The sequence below is a fragment of the Diadema antillarum genome, unplaced genomic scaffold, assembly GCF_040938485.1.
Source record: "Diadema antillarum isolate AM-2024a unplaced genomic scaffold, OU_Dant_1.0 scf00000128, whole genome shotgun sequence".
Classification (NCBI taxonomy): Eukaryota; Metazoa; Echinodermata; class Echinoidea; order Diadematoida; family Diadematidae; genus Diadema; species Diadema antillarum.
In genome coordinates this window covers 4,643,273-4,659,857 of record NW_027271017.1, presented here as the reverse complement: position 1 = coordinate 4,659,857, position 16,585 = coordinate 4,643,273, and the positions used below count along the sequence as shown (strand labels likewise).

The following is a 16,585-nucleotide window of genomic DNA, read 5'->3' as shown; positions in this document are numbered from 1 at the left end:
CTGTGGACATTATTGGTCGTTAAAAAAAAAATAAAGACCTGAACAGCTGAAGAGTGAAGTGAGTCTCAGTATATTTACAGACAATATTAAATGTTAATGATGATCAAATTGTATTTCACACGAATCTTTGTCATGGTGCTTGTTTTTAATGTGAGTATCATGAGTCATGCCTCATGGTATGTATGTAGGTAGGCCCTGCTTAGACAGAAAGATCCGTCTGTCCGGAGGACTGTTTTATATTTTGCCATTAACGCTGTCCTCCGTAGACAGACGGAAGGTTGCAGTACCCATTGCTGTGTGGATGTTCTTAACCACTGTCTCTATGGAAAATTGGGTGAGGTACCTCACCCTTCTCGATTGCGTCTAATTCACGGCCCTAGGTCGGCAAATTTAAGCTTGTATGGTGGATTTATTTTTTTAAGAATACGTTACACTCACCATATTCATGAATAATCCAACATTTTAGGAGAATTTTCAACGTAAAACACAGCCTGTCGCGTCGTCACATTCAAACTGCAGAAACATACACTATGAACCTATTAGCCAATCACATGCGAGGTAGTTTCTACGTGTTTGTTTTACTAAAACATGTACCTCGCATGTGATTGGCTTAGCAATTGTTATAGATTCAAAATGGCGACTTACTGCTCGCGAACGGCGATGTTGCGATATCGATAAAATTTCTGCATTATAACCGAGGTTATGTGAGTATTTTGATTGCACAATGTGAGAAATTTATCCCAAATATTGCTGCATAATGTGTCATGTCATGTCATACTTGTTTGAATGTAAAAAAGCTGTCTGAAATTTGGTTTATCGTAACGTTTGATCTGTGCGCGACTGCTCCACACAGGAGCCGCAATCATTGACTTCGGTCTGTATACGGAGGGGATCCGTGAAGCCCGACGCAGTCTCCGCGGAACATTCCCCGACGGACAGATACAGACCGATCTTTCGGTCAAGGCCCTGCTATGCCTACCAGCAGTACACTTGTGCTGGTAATATTGCATATTGTAAAATGGGTTCAAGAATGTAGCCAATTGGAAGCGCTGAAATGAGTCACGTGTGCTTGTATTAATTTCTCACTAACATCCACGGCTGACGTCACAATGTTTGCACTAGCAGTGCGCACTCAATCAGTTGTTACAAGTGCGTCGCGCGCTACTATACGCGCTAGTCAATCCTGTAAACAACTTCTATTTCGGGCTGCCGGCCGGCCTTTCTTGTGTGCATAACGTAATGTGTGGCGTACGTATACTCTTAAATGTACAGTACCTGGTACTTGAGTGCAGGATTTCCGAGTGCGATGTGCGTAAATGTTTGGGTCGAACATCTTCGGACATCTTGATCCACAAAGGTACGTGAAAAATGCTGTTAGTTTTCGACCCATTTTATAAAACAAATGATGCACAGGATTATTTCGTGGCGTTAGTGGAGAACGCACTCTATCCTGTGCATCATTTGTATAACATCTACTCAGGGTCCACTACACTAGTAGTACTATCCCCAGTCATTGGGCGTCCGGACAGGTTGTGGGACCAGACGCGTACTGTAAAGTGCGTCTGGTTTGACAGTGACACACCTACATAAACAGTTGTTTGTCACTGAGGAGCTGTGCGTAAATGCGTATACACAAAGTAAAATAAGCAAGTCAGTACACGAGAGTCTTAAGTGTCCGGACACCCAACCCCCCATCCTACTTTACCTGTCCTTGGCATACACACTTGTAGAAACCCCATTCATGTAAAACAAAAAAGTTGTGCACATAATTACATATTGTTTTTGTTTTTGTGTTGTATTGTTAATTTTGTTGCATATTGTATAACTTTGCTGATTGCCCTCCTTATATCTTTTATGTCCACTAAGGGTTGATGACATCTCCACTTGTGTGGCAACATGGCTGATGGAGGTTTTCTGGAGGCGATGTCTCTGGTGATGGTGGCAATTCTCTGGGGTGCAACCAACCCTCTACTGAAGAGAGAGGGCGCCGGTATCGAAAGGATCAAACGCAGGAATGCCCTGCTCCAGTTTCTTGATGAAATAAAGCACCTGTTTCTAAACTGGAAGGTTAGGGACAAAAACTATATTTATTGTATGTTTGGTAGCTTGCATGTCTTTTGTTTGATGTTACTAGGAAAAATATTTAATCTATAGTATGAGCAAGTTTATATTCTGTTTGAGATTATGTGATGTCATTATTCCTTGTCTCGAAGGACATGCTATAGGAGGGCTTGACAGGATTGCGTGTTGGGATGTAGTTTGTCATGCTTTTGTATCAGTGAACTTGATGAACTATACCAGGAGATACTAATTTTTCCTAGTTGATTGAATATAGTGTTTGATTTTTCTTTAAATTGTTTATGATAACAAAAAATAAGATAGTGACATTCTGTCAGTCTTCATTTGTTTTGTTTCATCGAACATTTTTTTTTTTGTACATTGCTAAAGTGCTATAAGAAGGTAAAGATTCTCTGACTTTGAAACTCAGTGAATTTGCTCCTGTAGATCCCACATTATGTTTGAACCTTTTTCCAACATTTTTTAAATGCCTCCGCCACGAAGTGTCGCCGGAGGCATTATGATTTCGGGTTGTCTATCGGTCCGTCTGTCCGTCCGTCCGTCCGCCCTTCCATCCGTAATCAATATTGTGGACAGCATAACTAAAAAAACGTTTGAGGTATCCTAATGAAACTTGGCATGTACATGTATGAGTAGGTGAAGTTGTGCCTATCAACTTTTGGGCACACATGCTCAAGGTCAAAGGTCAAAAGGTCGAGGGCAAATGCACAAAATTTCACTTTTTCCCCCATATCTATGCAATGCCTGAAGGTATTTTTATGCCTCCGCCACGAAGTGGTGCCGGAGGCATTATGTTTTCGGGTTGTCCGTCCGTCCGTCCTTCCGTCCGTCTGTAATGATTTTTGTGGACAGGGTAACTATCAAAACCTTTTGAGGTATCTTAATGAAACTTGGCATGTATGTGTATTAGGGGGTGAACTTGTGCCTATCAACTTTTGGGTGCACGTGCTCAAGGTCAAAGGTCAAAAGGTCAAGGTCAAATACATAAAATTTCACTATTTCCACCATATCTATGCAATGCCTGAAGATATTTTCTTGAAACTTAGTGTATACATGTATTACCCAATTAAGATTCTCTGGTGAAAGTTTGGGTCACGAGGTCAAAGGTTAAAGGTCAAAAGGTCAAGGTCAAATACATAAAATTTCACTATTTCCACCATATCTATGCAATGCCTGAAGATATTTTCTTGTAACTTAGTGTATACATGTATTACCCGATTAAGATTTTCTGGTGAAAGTTTGGGTCATGAGGTCAAAGGTCAAAGGTCAAAAGGTCAAGTAAAAATATTAAAACTTCACCTTTTTCTCTGTACCTTGGAAATTGTTCAAGGTATCTTCATGGAACATAGTATGTACTGACTGGCAGTGATTACCTAGAGAATTTAGGGTTCATGGGGTCAAAGGTCAAGGGCAATACTTCAAAATTTTACTATTTCCCTCATGTTTACGCAATGCCAGCAGGATTTTTTTTACACTTGGTGTATGCATGTATAACCTAATAGAGATTCTCTGAAAGTTTTTTTCTTTTGTTTTTGCCTGAAAGGTCAAAAGGTCAAAGATCTAGTGAAAGTGCTGAACTAAATTTTTCCTCCATATCTCGGAATTGGCTCAAGTTATCTTGAAACATACTACATATTTATGCATGTTCTGCCTGACAGTGATTATCTTATGAATTTTAGGGTCAAAGGCCAGATGAAAATGGCAACAATTTACTATTCAATACAGAAATTGCACTTTGTTGAAAATTACTCAATGCATTTAACGTATGAATGGGTCGAAGTCAAGTTAAAGTCCTTAAATCCCAAATACATGCTCTCCTATTCATCCAATTAAACGTAGGTCAGGGAAGGTGAACATTCAACACATTCATGACATACTTGTCATTTTATTATTTTGCCAATTTTGAGAAAATGTACTCACACATTGTCCACATGTACTATCTAGACCTATTAGGAGAATCATGCATTATGGCGGAGGCATACCAGTCGCCATAGCGACATTTCTAGTCTTGAAACTTAATAGTGTATACACGAACTACCAAATCAACGGTCTCCAGAGAGAGTTTCGTGTCTGAGACTTGAGTAAGTAGGCATTATGCTAAAATTTCACTTTTTTCTCCATATCTCACAAATGGTTCAAGATACAATGTATCTGCATGGAAATTAGTGCATGCATGCACTGACTGGCAGTAATTATGTAGGGAATGTAAGGGTCATGGGGTCAAAGGTCAAGGGCAACTCCTAAAAATTTCACTATTTTCCTCTTATGCAATGCCTGCAGGATTTTTCTTGAAACTTAGTGTATAATGCAAGTATTACAGTACCCAATAGAGATTCTCTTGGAAGTACCTTGCCATAAGGTCAAAGGTCAAGTGAAAGTGCTAAATTTCTTATGAAAGGGTCAAAAGTGAAGTAAAAATCCTCAAATACCCGCACTCTTAGACAATGTAGCCATTCATCCAATCAAACCTACAGTGTAGTTCAAGGAAAGTGAATATTCAGTACATTTGCGACAAACCTGTCATGTTGTTATTTTGCCGAAAGGTATTATGTGGAAATGTCATCACACATCGTCAAGACATTGTACTATAGACCTATTAGGAGAACCATGCATTATGGTAGAGGCATACCAGCGACATATCTACAAGTAGTTTAAATTCAAATAGCTGCACATTTAAAAGTATGATGGTATCAGATAGTATATACAGTGCACTCCTGTTAAAATGAAGTTATCGGGACCGACAGTTTTCTTGTGTTAGTACACGTTGTATGGACATTTTGTAATAACCGAACAGTCAAGTACTGGTACAGTGTATGGAAAAATAAGATGATACAAATTTGGGGACCTGGAATTTTACTTCGTTGTAACGAGAATTTTTTTCTAACCGTGTTTGTTATTATGGGAGTGCACTGTATTATGATACATGACGTATCCAATTCCATAACACAAACTTACAATCTGACGAACAAAGATACAAACAGGTAGTCTTATACAAATGTATTGACACTTGTCAAAAGACTGCTATCCTCTCATTCACTCATATGCAGAGGAAATTGATGTGCCACCATAAAGTCATTTTAATGTAAAATGCTTCTCTACTTTCCTTTTTTTTCAAGCTGTACATTGTATATTGCAGAATTTGGGCACAAGTTGTGAATATTAAAGTGAACAGCAGTGTCACTTCATTTCATTCAAAAAGTCAAAAATGCTTTAATACAGAAGAGTAGGCCAGATAAAGTTATGTTGTTGTACTAAATTCACTAGCAATTCCCATTAAATTGTATTGAAATCTGGGTTTGGGCACATGAATTGCTTCTATGCTGTGCGACACTTGTAGGTTGAGTATGCGTCTTGTTTGCCATTGTTGTTTGTCATTCTACATGTATCTGTGTGAATCCAGTCAATAAGTGTCATGTAGATTACCTGGTATTGCTTCAATCTCATTTTGTCCTCCAGTACTTGTTGGCATTTCTCATCAACCAAAGTGGGTCAGTCATTTTCTACCTCACGCTCGCGTCTGCAGGTAGGTCGGTCAATACCAGGCACACTGTTACGTTGGAGATGTTCTGCCGATGTAAGTTTGTGCGTACAATGTAGTATGTGATTGTGAAGCATTGTCATGACTTGGAGATTAAATTTACTTCCATTTTATAAATACATATTATTGTTTTTCTCTGATTTTCCCTTGCGCAATCGTGACTGGCACATTTTTTTTTTTTTTCATGTTAATAATTTTGCAGGAGCAGCAGTAAAATGAATTTTAATGGACAATTGAAAGCATGCTTTATGAATTGTTTGTAACTGGCTTGTTCTATAATCCCATGATATCAAAGTGGATAATTACATTTCGTTGCGACTATTTGTTACTTTTTTGAACAAGTAAAGTTTGACTGTACAGCTATCCCCATATTTAACCCAGTCATGAACATCATCTCTAGAATGCTGTGGTCTCTGCACACAAATGGTCACCCTTACAGTGAGAGAGCTAACAATCACTTAGCTTTGCTTTTAAAAACTGATTGGCACCAGGCTGAATTGCTTTGTTCCTATCTGGCACAGATGCCTGGAAACTATTGTCCAGGAATAGAGATTACCTAATTCCCCTAATCCCTATTGTGTCACCTTGGCCTTCCTATTATCTAGACTGAGGCACATTGCTACACATGAGTGGGCATGCTACCTTTGCACCTTGGTCAAGCTTGGATAGATTTACTGAATGCTCATGAAAAAGTTTGGCAAGTTAATCCAAGTGTCTGGGCGCATAAAGGGTCCAAGGAGGTCATGTTTGTGATGATATAGTTGAAATAGGTTTAAAGGACCTGTTTACCTTTTGGAACAGTGATTAAAAAATTTGCAAGAAATGACATTTAATGCATATGTGTAGGTCTGTTGTACCACAAAACATCCTCTCATATAAAATTTTTGCGATAAAACCTAAAATATAATGAGATATCTGTGTTTTTCTCAATAAACCATAACTGTAGGCAGTTTAGTCTAGAAATATTTTTATTATAACTATTGTTCACATATTGTATTAGCAATACTTAATATTAATTTTACCGATTCAAATTTATACAGAGGTTGTTTCTATCCCTAACTCACATTTCGTCGGTTGAGAATGATAAGAGCGTTAAAAAGTTGCCACTAAAGCCATAGTGTTCAAGACAACTTAACGCCCTTGTCATTCTCAACGCCCTTCTCATTCTCAACAGACGAATTTGGTTTTTGTTTCATCTGCAAATCGTAAATCATACCTTTAATGCAGTGATCATTATTTTTCTGCCTTTGTGTTCATTTTTTCCCTCTGCACACATTTGTAGGTTGTCATGTTTTTCCTGATATCTTGCTTTCTTGTTTTTTTTTTCCTTCTATTTTTTTTTCCGTCTGATACAGAGCTATCTTTAGTAGTTCCAATCACCAACTCTTTGACATTCATCTTCACTACGCTGTCGGGGAAACTGCTCGGAGAAAAAGTAGGGGGTACAGGTGGGTGATATATCCAACTACTGGTTGTCGTTTGATCCATTCACTGTTTTATTTGTTTACGGCCTGTTCATGTATGTTATGTATGTATAATGTATGTATGTGTGTATGTGTGTGTGTGTGTGTGTGTTTGTGTTTATGTGTGGTTGGGTGGGTGGGGTCAAGGGGCAATGTACAATGTACAATATACCTCAAAAAATCTGTTTTCTACATTTAAATGTTAGTACCAGTACTGTCCAGATACAGTGAAAACTTGGTATAACGCGATCCCTCGGACCAAGACAATTTGTTTGTTCTTTTTATATATTTTTTTGTTATATCAGTAGTCAAACAGTATAAAAGAAAGGAAATTAATTGATTGGGACCAGAGAAATTAGTTTGTTAATTTCATGTCAGGTACGGTATTTTGTTATATCAGATCTCTGTATCGAGATTCCACTGTAGCGCAGAATTTGCGACCATTACATAATATTCAGAAGTGTGGCATGAAAGTGTTGCATGGTTTCTGCCAGAATTGGATAAACAGAAAACTAACCTTGATTGTCCAGTGTTTTGCTCAAATTATGATAGAGCATGGTTATGTGTGGACTGCTTATCAGCTGAATGCTGAGAATATGTAGTACAACTTTAATAAAACATTTTCAGTCCTAGAATGCAGGCAAACATGGAGGAGAAATGAATAAAACAAAACAAAAACAACAACAACAACTACAACAAACAAACAAACCAAACATACATACGGTTATGCTGCTGATAGTGGCAGCCAATGGTTTGAGTCCACAATTAAAGCATTCATGCAATGGCACTCATTAGATTTTTGCTTGTTTGTTCCTGAAACCATAATTGAAATTTAGCGTACAGCAGGAAAAGTCAATGATCATGACAGGGTGGAAAAAATGAAGGAAAAGTAAACCATGTTTTGCTGGCCTTGTTGAATTCAAGATTCAACCACCTCCTTGACATTTTAATCACCCACCACATTTCATTGATTACAGACATCTACGTGGGTATGGTGTTTGTCATCGCGGGAGTGACGTTATGTGTGCTGGAGAAAACCTGATTGGCAATTTGAGTGGGGTCACTCGAATCCTAATTGGGATCATTAGAAGCAGTGAAGAAGCAATGAACCAGGATTCACTCTTGGTTTCAGGGAGGCTGAGCATCCAGGGACGGTCTTCAAAGCCATCTGAGCGGGGTCAGAAGAATTGGTCGAACAGTCAGAGAGTATAAAGAAGAATGGAAGCACTTTTAAACATATGTACAGTGTATGTCTTCCTTATTAATACTGTGCGACCTGTTTACCATTCACCCAACTGGCCGAATCTTGCCATAAACCCGGCCACTGCCATGAAATGATCTACTAGCTTGTACTTGATGGGTCACAATGAAAGCAGGGCAGAACCTTCTCGGCAGAAATTATCATGTTCTTCTGATAACATCTATTGTCATCCAAAATTTTTTAACCTCTATTGATAATGATATTTTACCTTAGCTGCAGGCTGAAATTGCTTTTAAAAGCTGGATGGCTGTGATTGTATACAGTATTTTATGGCAGATATGACAATGTAATAGCATGCATGTCATGCAACAAAATCCAAGGGATCCTGACACCTCATTCTCTCTTAAAAAGAAATGTGACAGCCGATCAATAAGTAAGCCCAGGCTTTGACTCTTTTAGAAGACATGTATATCAGGTAGCTTGCGATCACCATGAATGATAATCTAATGGCGCAGCATTATTGTTCAAATTTCTGTCAATCTGTGTTCAACAACTGCTCATACAGATTGTATGTAGCACTTGATTAGAAAGTGAAGGTTTTAGCGTGAAAGGTCATAATTGTCTTTTCATATTTTTCCATTATGCAAATATGCATAAATTATCATTGATCAAAACATACGGCAAAGGTTCTGCACTACAGGCCGTTGTAAATTTTTGATACACAATATGTTTTCATGATGCAAATCGTCGCTGGGGCGACAAGACCTCGTATCTACAAAATGTCAAATGTTCAGGAGAGCCAAAAAACATGGCTGCCAAAGCACTGTGGCGAATGGGATAGCCTTTCCTTTGACATGCCCTGGTGGCTTCATTTTTGGAGTAAAACAGTTTGGATTTGGACAGGACATCACATAACCCATTATTTGACCATTAATCCAAAAAGGCCATTTTCACCAAAATTGCAGATACAAGGTCTTGTCACCCCAACGACGAAATGTGAAATGTATCTGGACCATGTTTATTTGTCATAATAATGCTACTTTGCAATATACAAAGTACTCATTAGATGTTGGGGGAAAAATAGGATGAAGGGTGGAGAGGATGTAATACCTCTGGACCTGTAAATCAGACAGTCTGGTGAAAGCATTTGGATCTTGCATTTGTTTTATTTGTTCATTCAGTGGGCAGTAGGGGGAAAACTGATATGTCCAAACACAGGGAAACCCTATTGTAACAAGGCCCCAGAGACTGAGCGATGTAAGTTGTCCATGAGTGAAGTCATAAAATGTTGTTGCTTTCTTACTGTAGCCGTGATGGCACCAAAACTTTGAAAGTTTGTATAAATGCTTGAATGGATCATCCGATTTCCTCAAACTTCACAGATGTATTCTTCTGTTGTTGCAGTCATCCAGTCCACTAGTATACATGTACAATGTACAATATTAAATAGGCTAGTTAAATACCAGTTTAATAGTGATTGGCTAAACACAGTCACGTGATGGAGGTACATTCGTTATGTTCGCCCATGGGTGAACATTCATGTGAATGTTCTGTGGGAAAACATTTTCACGTAACAAATGACAGAAGGCCTAGGACCGCGCGTGCACAGTGAATTTGGCTCTGCGCGAGCGAGCGATCGAGGGCGTTAACCGCGTTCTGCTGGGTGGTTGACGTTGATGTATTTGACGTATTTGACTAACCCATATAATATAACAGATGATGACTTTTGTTGTCGGGAACATGTACCAAACGTTCCACCCTCAGGGTTTGAAATGCTATTTCGGGAGGCAATAAATCCCTCGACTTCGTCTTGGGACTTATAACCTCCCTCAATAGCATTTCGAGCCCTTCAGGTGTAACATTCGGTATGCTCCCTCCCCCGCCAGTCATCATCTATATAATGTACAATGTATACTATACAGTGCACTCCCATTATGTGTATAACGAACATGGTTATAACAAAATTACGGTTACAACGAAAGTCCGGTTACAACAAAGTAAAAATTCAGGTCGCAGCATTATCAACTCTATGTATTTTTATTGTTTATTTGTTCGCTTATAACAAAATTTCGATATAACCAAAAGAAAACTGCTGGTCCTGAGGACTTTGTTATAATGGGAGTCCATTGTATGATTTGGGTTGCATTCTCCTTTGGAGAGTTACAGCTACCTAGGGTTCAAGACAGCAAGTTGGGAAAACTGCTAGCACGAACCTGAAAAACAACAAAACAATGCATTTTTTTTTAAATGGGTCTACAACCCATATTCTCGAAGGTGGTTCAAATAAAAACAGAGATCTGAATTGAGTCCAGGAACTGAAGTAAACATGCAAGTATCAACATGCGGTTATTTTTGGATGTCTTTATGTATGAGCGTTTTGTCACATGCCTTTACGCAGAAGAAATTTGCATAAACCATGGACTAAATTAAAACCGCCTTCATGAACATTGGCCGATGTGTCATCTCCTTGGACATGTACAGAGACTCCCAAGTCTCCCGCTTTCGACGGGAGATCTCCCGGCAAAAGCTCATTTTTGCAAAATCTCCCGTCCTCCCGCTTGAGATTTACGCTCAGGCTCTGCGTATCCTGCTTAAAATGATCTCTTACTTTGCGTGTCATCGTATGTTCGTGTAGAAAAATAAGCTTGAGATAACACAAGAGAGCATCTACATGTAGAACACTAAATCTTGGCCCCCGGCCGCAAGAACTTTGTGCCCATCAAGTTGGGAGTTGCGAGGGATTTCAAGCGAGAGAATCTTCAGATCAGAAGGTGCTTGGGGTTGGAGTCTCTGAATGTACCTCTTCTTGTGAATATGGGTGGTGTTTTTATTGACAAGTCACTGCACGTTTCCTGTATGTGTGTTGAGCAGTGAAATGCCTAAATTTGACCAAAGAATGCAAACAATGATGCATGAAAGAAGAAATATATAGTCAATTAGTTGATTTTATTACGAAAAAGAAATCAATATTTTTATTCATGTCTGTTGCATCATGTATGAAACAGAAGAATGTGACAGAAATAGTTCTTTGTGTGACAGTCCAAATGCAATCTAGTCTTACAAAAATACAGCTAGTACAATACCTCACAGATATATCATTTCCACGATTCATGTACATTGTACTGATAAAAAATAATTGGCTTTAAAATCTTCCCACCGTCTCCAGTAAAAAAAAAAAACACACAAAGTGTGATCCAAAGTAGCATGCATCCATGTTCAGCATTAATATAACAGGCACAGTGGGGTTTGTCAAACAGAATATAACCAAACTGAAATGCATCACATTGAAATATCACACCAGGGTTTGATAATTAGTGACCAGTGATATAAAACTGATAGCTTTAGACCCATCTTCCACTACTTCTTCATCCATGAGCACGATGGAGGGCATTCTAAACCTTCGCATCATCCCAAACATAACAGTCTGTGTGGAAGAGAGAGTTGCATAAAAGTTGCCATGGTTACCGAAGACAAACTTTACAAAAAGATCAGAGGTTGACCTTGTAATAGAGTGTGCATTATCTTTTTCTTCCTTTTGTTTTTGTACAAAACTAGCTTGATTCTGACACATCTGAATGCGGGACAATCAAAGAAACACTGAGACATATATAGAGCATCATTTATTATCTTTGCAAATCCCTGGTGGCTATAAGAAGTATCAATCATGTTGGGTTGAACCAAATATTTCCCACTGTTACCAAGTTTCTTTTGACCATTCACACAAGACCACTCATGCCATGGCTTTTGCTGAGAATTGTAGATGTCGCCACGGGTAAATCAATACAAAAAAAAAGGATCATAAATAATGGGGGGGGGGGGGGGGAGTATGTTGTGTATTTTAAAAACCAACAGGAAAGAAATAAACAAATTGCAAAACACATCACTTCCGTATTGTCAAGACAGACAGCATACATGTACAAAAGCTGACATCGATAAAGCAAAAATTCATACGAGAATTGCAGAATTGTAAGCTATGAGAGAACTGTCTATGAAAGGAAATAAAACAAAAGACGAGTTTGCAGTGGGCTAACATAGAGTCATTTACAATATCACACATACTGTACATGTATCTAATGTATTGCCAAGGCCAAGTGCATATCGGTGTATAGAGTCGAGGTGAGTTGCAGCAATGTCAACCTACAAATGTACTCTCTGGTCAAATACACGTACATGTATATGTCACAGAATGAAATTTACATTGTGGAATTGCGGCCAAAATCACACAGCCAACTTCTGATAGGATGGAGACCGAATTGGAACTCAACGTGACCCTGCAATTTCTAGTCGTGACCTCCGACCTCCTACAAAACATACAGAACACTGGGGGCACAACAACTTCAGCTTTTCATAATGCAACTATTATAGGAAATGAACAAAGCAGAATATGCGTATGTGACTTTTTTTGTTTTGTTCCCTTTCTCTTTTTAAGACACATCAGTGCAATGTTGACATATATACACACTGTAGTTCGATTATCAGATACAGCGTACTGGTAATTCTTACCAGGACGAGCCCATAGGGTGGGAATGTTTGCCTATTTTTTTTTATTTTTTTTATTATTTTCTTTTATAATAGATGACAGTAAAGGTTTAGTTGACACTAATAGGAAAAGGCTTTCCTCTTTTTTTTTTTTTACCAGCGCTGTACAACTATCATATGTATGAAACTGTGCTACTATACATGCATAAAATATTTGCCATTTATGTACAAAATCATACTGCTCACAATATGAGAAATTCTTACCATGATAAATCCACTTAAAATACCTCATATTTCTATAAAAAGTAGTACATAACCCAGAAACGTGGGCACTGCGTAATAGACAATGAAACTTGTTTAATAATAATATAGACCAAGCTGGTCTTAGGTAAACTGATGGTTCATCAAGACACTGCTAGTACATGTAAAAATTTGATCAATAATAGGCCTGCAAATTGTAATTCTGCTACATACATGATTCCAGCTTCACTTGCACATGATGCAAAAATTTAAAAAAGAAAAAGATGTGATTATCATCTAATTGCAAGCAAGCTGTAACCTGACCTGCTTTGTTTACATTATGATTATCACTGCTTTAGTGTACTCAAATTGATTCAATTTCACAGAACAGCAAATATCTTTGTGTGTCTTTTATGATATTTTCTCAAAATATATCACCACAATGCCTCAACTTTTCATGATTAATTTATTATAAAAACTACTTTCCGAATACAAAAGCAGCAGTTGGAAAAAAAACAAACAGAAATCCCATCATAAGACTGCAACATGTACAAAATAAGAAATTACACTTCACTTTACGATACTGGCTATTAAATTACGTATTCAACTAATTTCTCATTTCTTGACATCAATTTCATCAGCCACCTTTCACTATCTGCACACTGGCAATTTTGAATATTTTGGCAAGTTTACATGGTACATCATGTTGTAACATTCATTAAAAATAACAAAAGCAAAAACCAAAGAGAAAACAAATGAAATGTGAAAACAAAGTGGGGTGGGGTGGGGAATACATCACTATAAACTATGTCTTGTATCAGATGTTAAAGTTTGTTTGAAAATAGTCTCTGATCCTAAGTTTCCATTTCCACTGTGTCCCCTGTGCAATATCTATTTTTCATCTTCGAGTCAGCTTTGAAAGGCAGCAATTTCTTCTTCTTTTTTTTATTAAAGCAAAAACTGTAGAAAAAAAGATATGATTCCCTTCCTTAGAGACCTTATTTTAGAGAAACTATTTAAATAAAAGTCAGTCTATGCAAAATGATACAATATGTTAGTGATTTGCTATCCTTCATGGTGTAAACCGGTTTGATGTAATGCATCAGCCTATCAAGTTTCATGCTGCTTCTACCACACATTTTGAGTCCCTTGTGCTTGTACATTTGCCCTCCACAAAAATATGTTATTACGTTTGTTGATTTCCACTATGAACAGTACTAACTTCGCAGCCACACATACAAGATAGCTACCCAAATCCAATCGCCCCATACTGCTGACTATGGCTCCCTACAAACTCTTTTTCTCCTTTTGTTGGGAATCAGTTAAGGAATCAAGACCACATACAGGGGAAACTCGGTATAACGAACACTGCTATAACGAGATATCGGTTATAACGAGGAAATTTTCCCGGTCCCAAATTTCCTTCCACACAAGTCTATGTAAAATGCTACTCTTATAGCGAGATCGGCTATAACGAAATAACTGCTATAACGAGATAAATTTTGTGACTTCCAAACAAAGAAAAACATAGTCAATCAAACCTGCTATAGCGAGGTAAAGCAAAATGTCTTCGGTAAAGCTTTATTTCGCCTGTGCTATCATCTTCCGATATTGTAAAGCTTGATGCGCCAAAAACTGTCTTGTACACACATAATCATTTTCTTCAGTGCACTCCAGCTAGCACTGCATGTTTTACGTGTATTAAAGTGTGTGTGCGCGCACACTGATACATGCAGAAAATGTGGTGGGACGGCCCTATGTATACATGACATCATCATGACGTTTAGCAGGTGTGAGGTAGGCAATCTGATGCTGTGATTGGCCTCCTACGTAGGGAATTCCCCATCTTCACACACACGCAGTCATAATGTACATACAGAATGTGTCACATACACACACAGTATTGTACAGACCATATTCAAGCTTTCCACACAACACACACCCATACGATAACCACATACGGTACTGGCAATCCACAGACGATCTTGATACAATCGCAAGCTATATAAATTTATAAATTCAAACATCTACAATTAATAAGAAACACATTCTTGATATTGGATTTCCTTGGCGAAAACATCTTCTTACCCATACAGGTGAATAATTCCCTCACACACAATATCAAGTTATCAGTAGTGATGGAAATATGATGGGTAGTCCCACATGTGCAAATTAATGTCTTTATGTTATGCCTTCTTTTATGCCTACTGATATAACGAGATATCGGCTATAACGAGGAAAATGACTCGGTCCCGACCATCTCGTTATATCGAGTTTCCACTGTACTAACATTGGCACAAAAAAATCCCCTAGGCAGCACTATATGTTTGGCATCATATTACAAGCACTCCATCCCTATATGCAAACCCTTTGATTCAACTAGGCACTACAATGCACACAACATCATGACCCCATTACACTTATTGTCAACAGGAACAACATCAAAAGTCTTACCCAATGTGCAAAGACACAGGAGCTTTGAGATAACAACGACCTATTAAACACCATGACAATTACCTTGTTATATCAGGTTTCTTACTACATTTGCACATCAGGGTGCAAAACCAATGAAATACAAAGAGTTCGGACCTTCAAAATCACCTTGTCATGAAAGAGGATAATGTTACACACTACCTCTTTTTATAACGACAGTTCTTATTGTACACATACACAACCATTCTTCCATCTGTGGCTGTGCCCATTCTTTCAAAATTCAGAGTCATTGAAATTCATCATGGCCGGCGCAGCCGTGGGGGCCCGGGCCCCCACACTTTTTTTAACCTGGAAGTACGTAAGTGGCACTAAAATAGAAATAGATAGGGACCTTTTTTTTTCTTTTTTTTTTGCTGGTCAGCTGAAGAAACCCGGAAACCCGGAAGTGGACGGGGAGAGATGAGCTGAGGACCTTTTTTTTTTTTTTTTTTTTTTTTGCTTGTCAGCCGAAGAAACCTGGAAGTGGACGCGGAAAAGAGATGAGCTTTTTTTTTTTTTTTTCTTCTTTCTTTTTTTGCTTGTTAGCTCATGAAACCCGGAAGAGGGCCCCCACACTTTTGAAAACACTGCGCCGGCCCTGCTCATCTCACAATTCTGTACAATCAGGACAAATTGCCAGGATTCAGCTGAAATTAACAAGTTGAGAGAAACATGCATACTCCAAACCTGACCTGCAGCAGGCATTTAACTTTTCCCACCAACAGAAATTTTGTGAGAAATATCAATTCATTTGCCTTTCTGCCTGAGAGAAGAAAAACAAAATCCAATCTACTTGAAAATTCATGAAATAAGGGTTTCATTGCATCAATGTACAAAAAGCGAAAGTTGTGCAGTTTCACAAGGGTCAGATTAAGCTCGAGCACTATCCCGTATTAAACATGTATTAAAGTATTAATAAAAAGCATTCTGCAAATGTCTTGTACAAGCACATCTACTATTGCCAGCTATGGTGGTCTGGGTGTAAGGGAGCAGAATTTCTAAAAAGAAAATGTTTTATTGATCAGATCTGTTGATAAGACAAAGTCTTTGGCAATGGACATATCAATTCTCTATAAACAGCAATCTACATATTAATATCATTTTGAAAAAAAA

The 16,585-nt window shown here is 38.2% G+C and overlaps 1 protein-coding gene across 1 annotated transcript; it reads left to right on the top strand.

Moving 5' to 3' along the window:
• The first annotated feature begins 1,281 nt into the window (after positions 1 to 1,281).
• Positions 1,282 to 8,575, top strand: LOC139720414 (transmembrane protein 234-like). Its single transcript, XM_071631774.1, has 5 exons — positions 1,282 to 1,357; positions 1,867 to 2,067; positions 5,536 to 5,602; positions 6,973 to 7,065; positions 8,058 to 8,575. Exons 2-5 carry the CDS (start codon positions 1,897 to 1,899, stop codon positions 8,120 to 8,122), a joined length of 396 nt encoding a protein of 131 aa, XP_071487875.1. The 5' UTR covers positions 1,282 to 1,357; positions 1,867 to 1,896; the 3' UTR covers positions 8,123 to 8,575.
• Positions 8,576 to 16,585: the final 8,010 nt, after the last annotated feature.

What these genes read in the sequence shown, in the direction of transcription:
- LOC139720414 (XM_071631774.1), top strand. Translation starts at nt 1,897, where the DNA reads ATGGCTGATGGAGGTTTTCTGGAGGCGATGTCTCTGGTGATGGTGGCA. An exon ending in CCTCACGCTCGCGTCTGCAG is followed by an intron (nt 5,603 to 6,972) that starts GTAGGTCGGTCA and finishes CGTCTGATACAG; the next exon opens with AGCTATCTTTAGTAGTTCCA. An exon ending in AGAAAAAGTAGGGGGTACAG is followed by an intron (nt 7,066 to 8,057) that starts GTGGGTGATATA and finishes CATTGATTACAG; the next exon opens with ACATCTACGTGGGTATGGTG.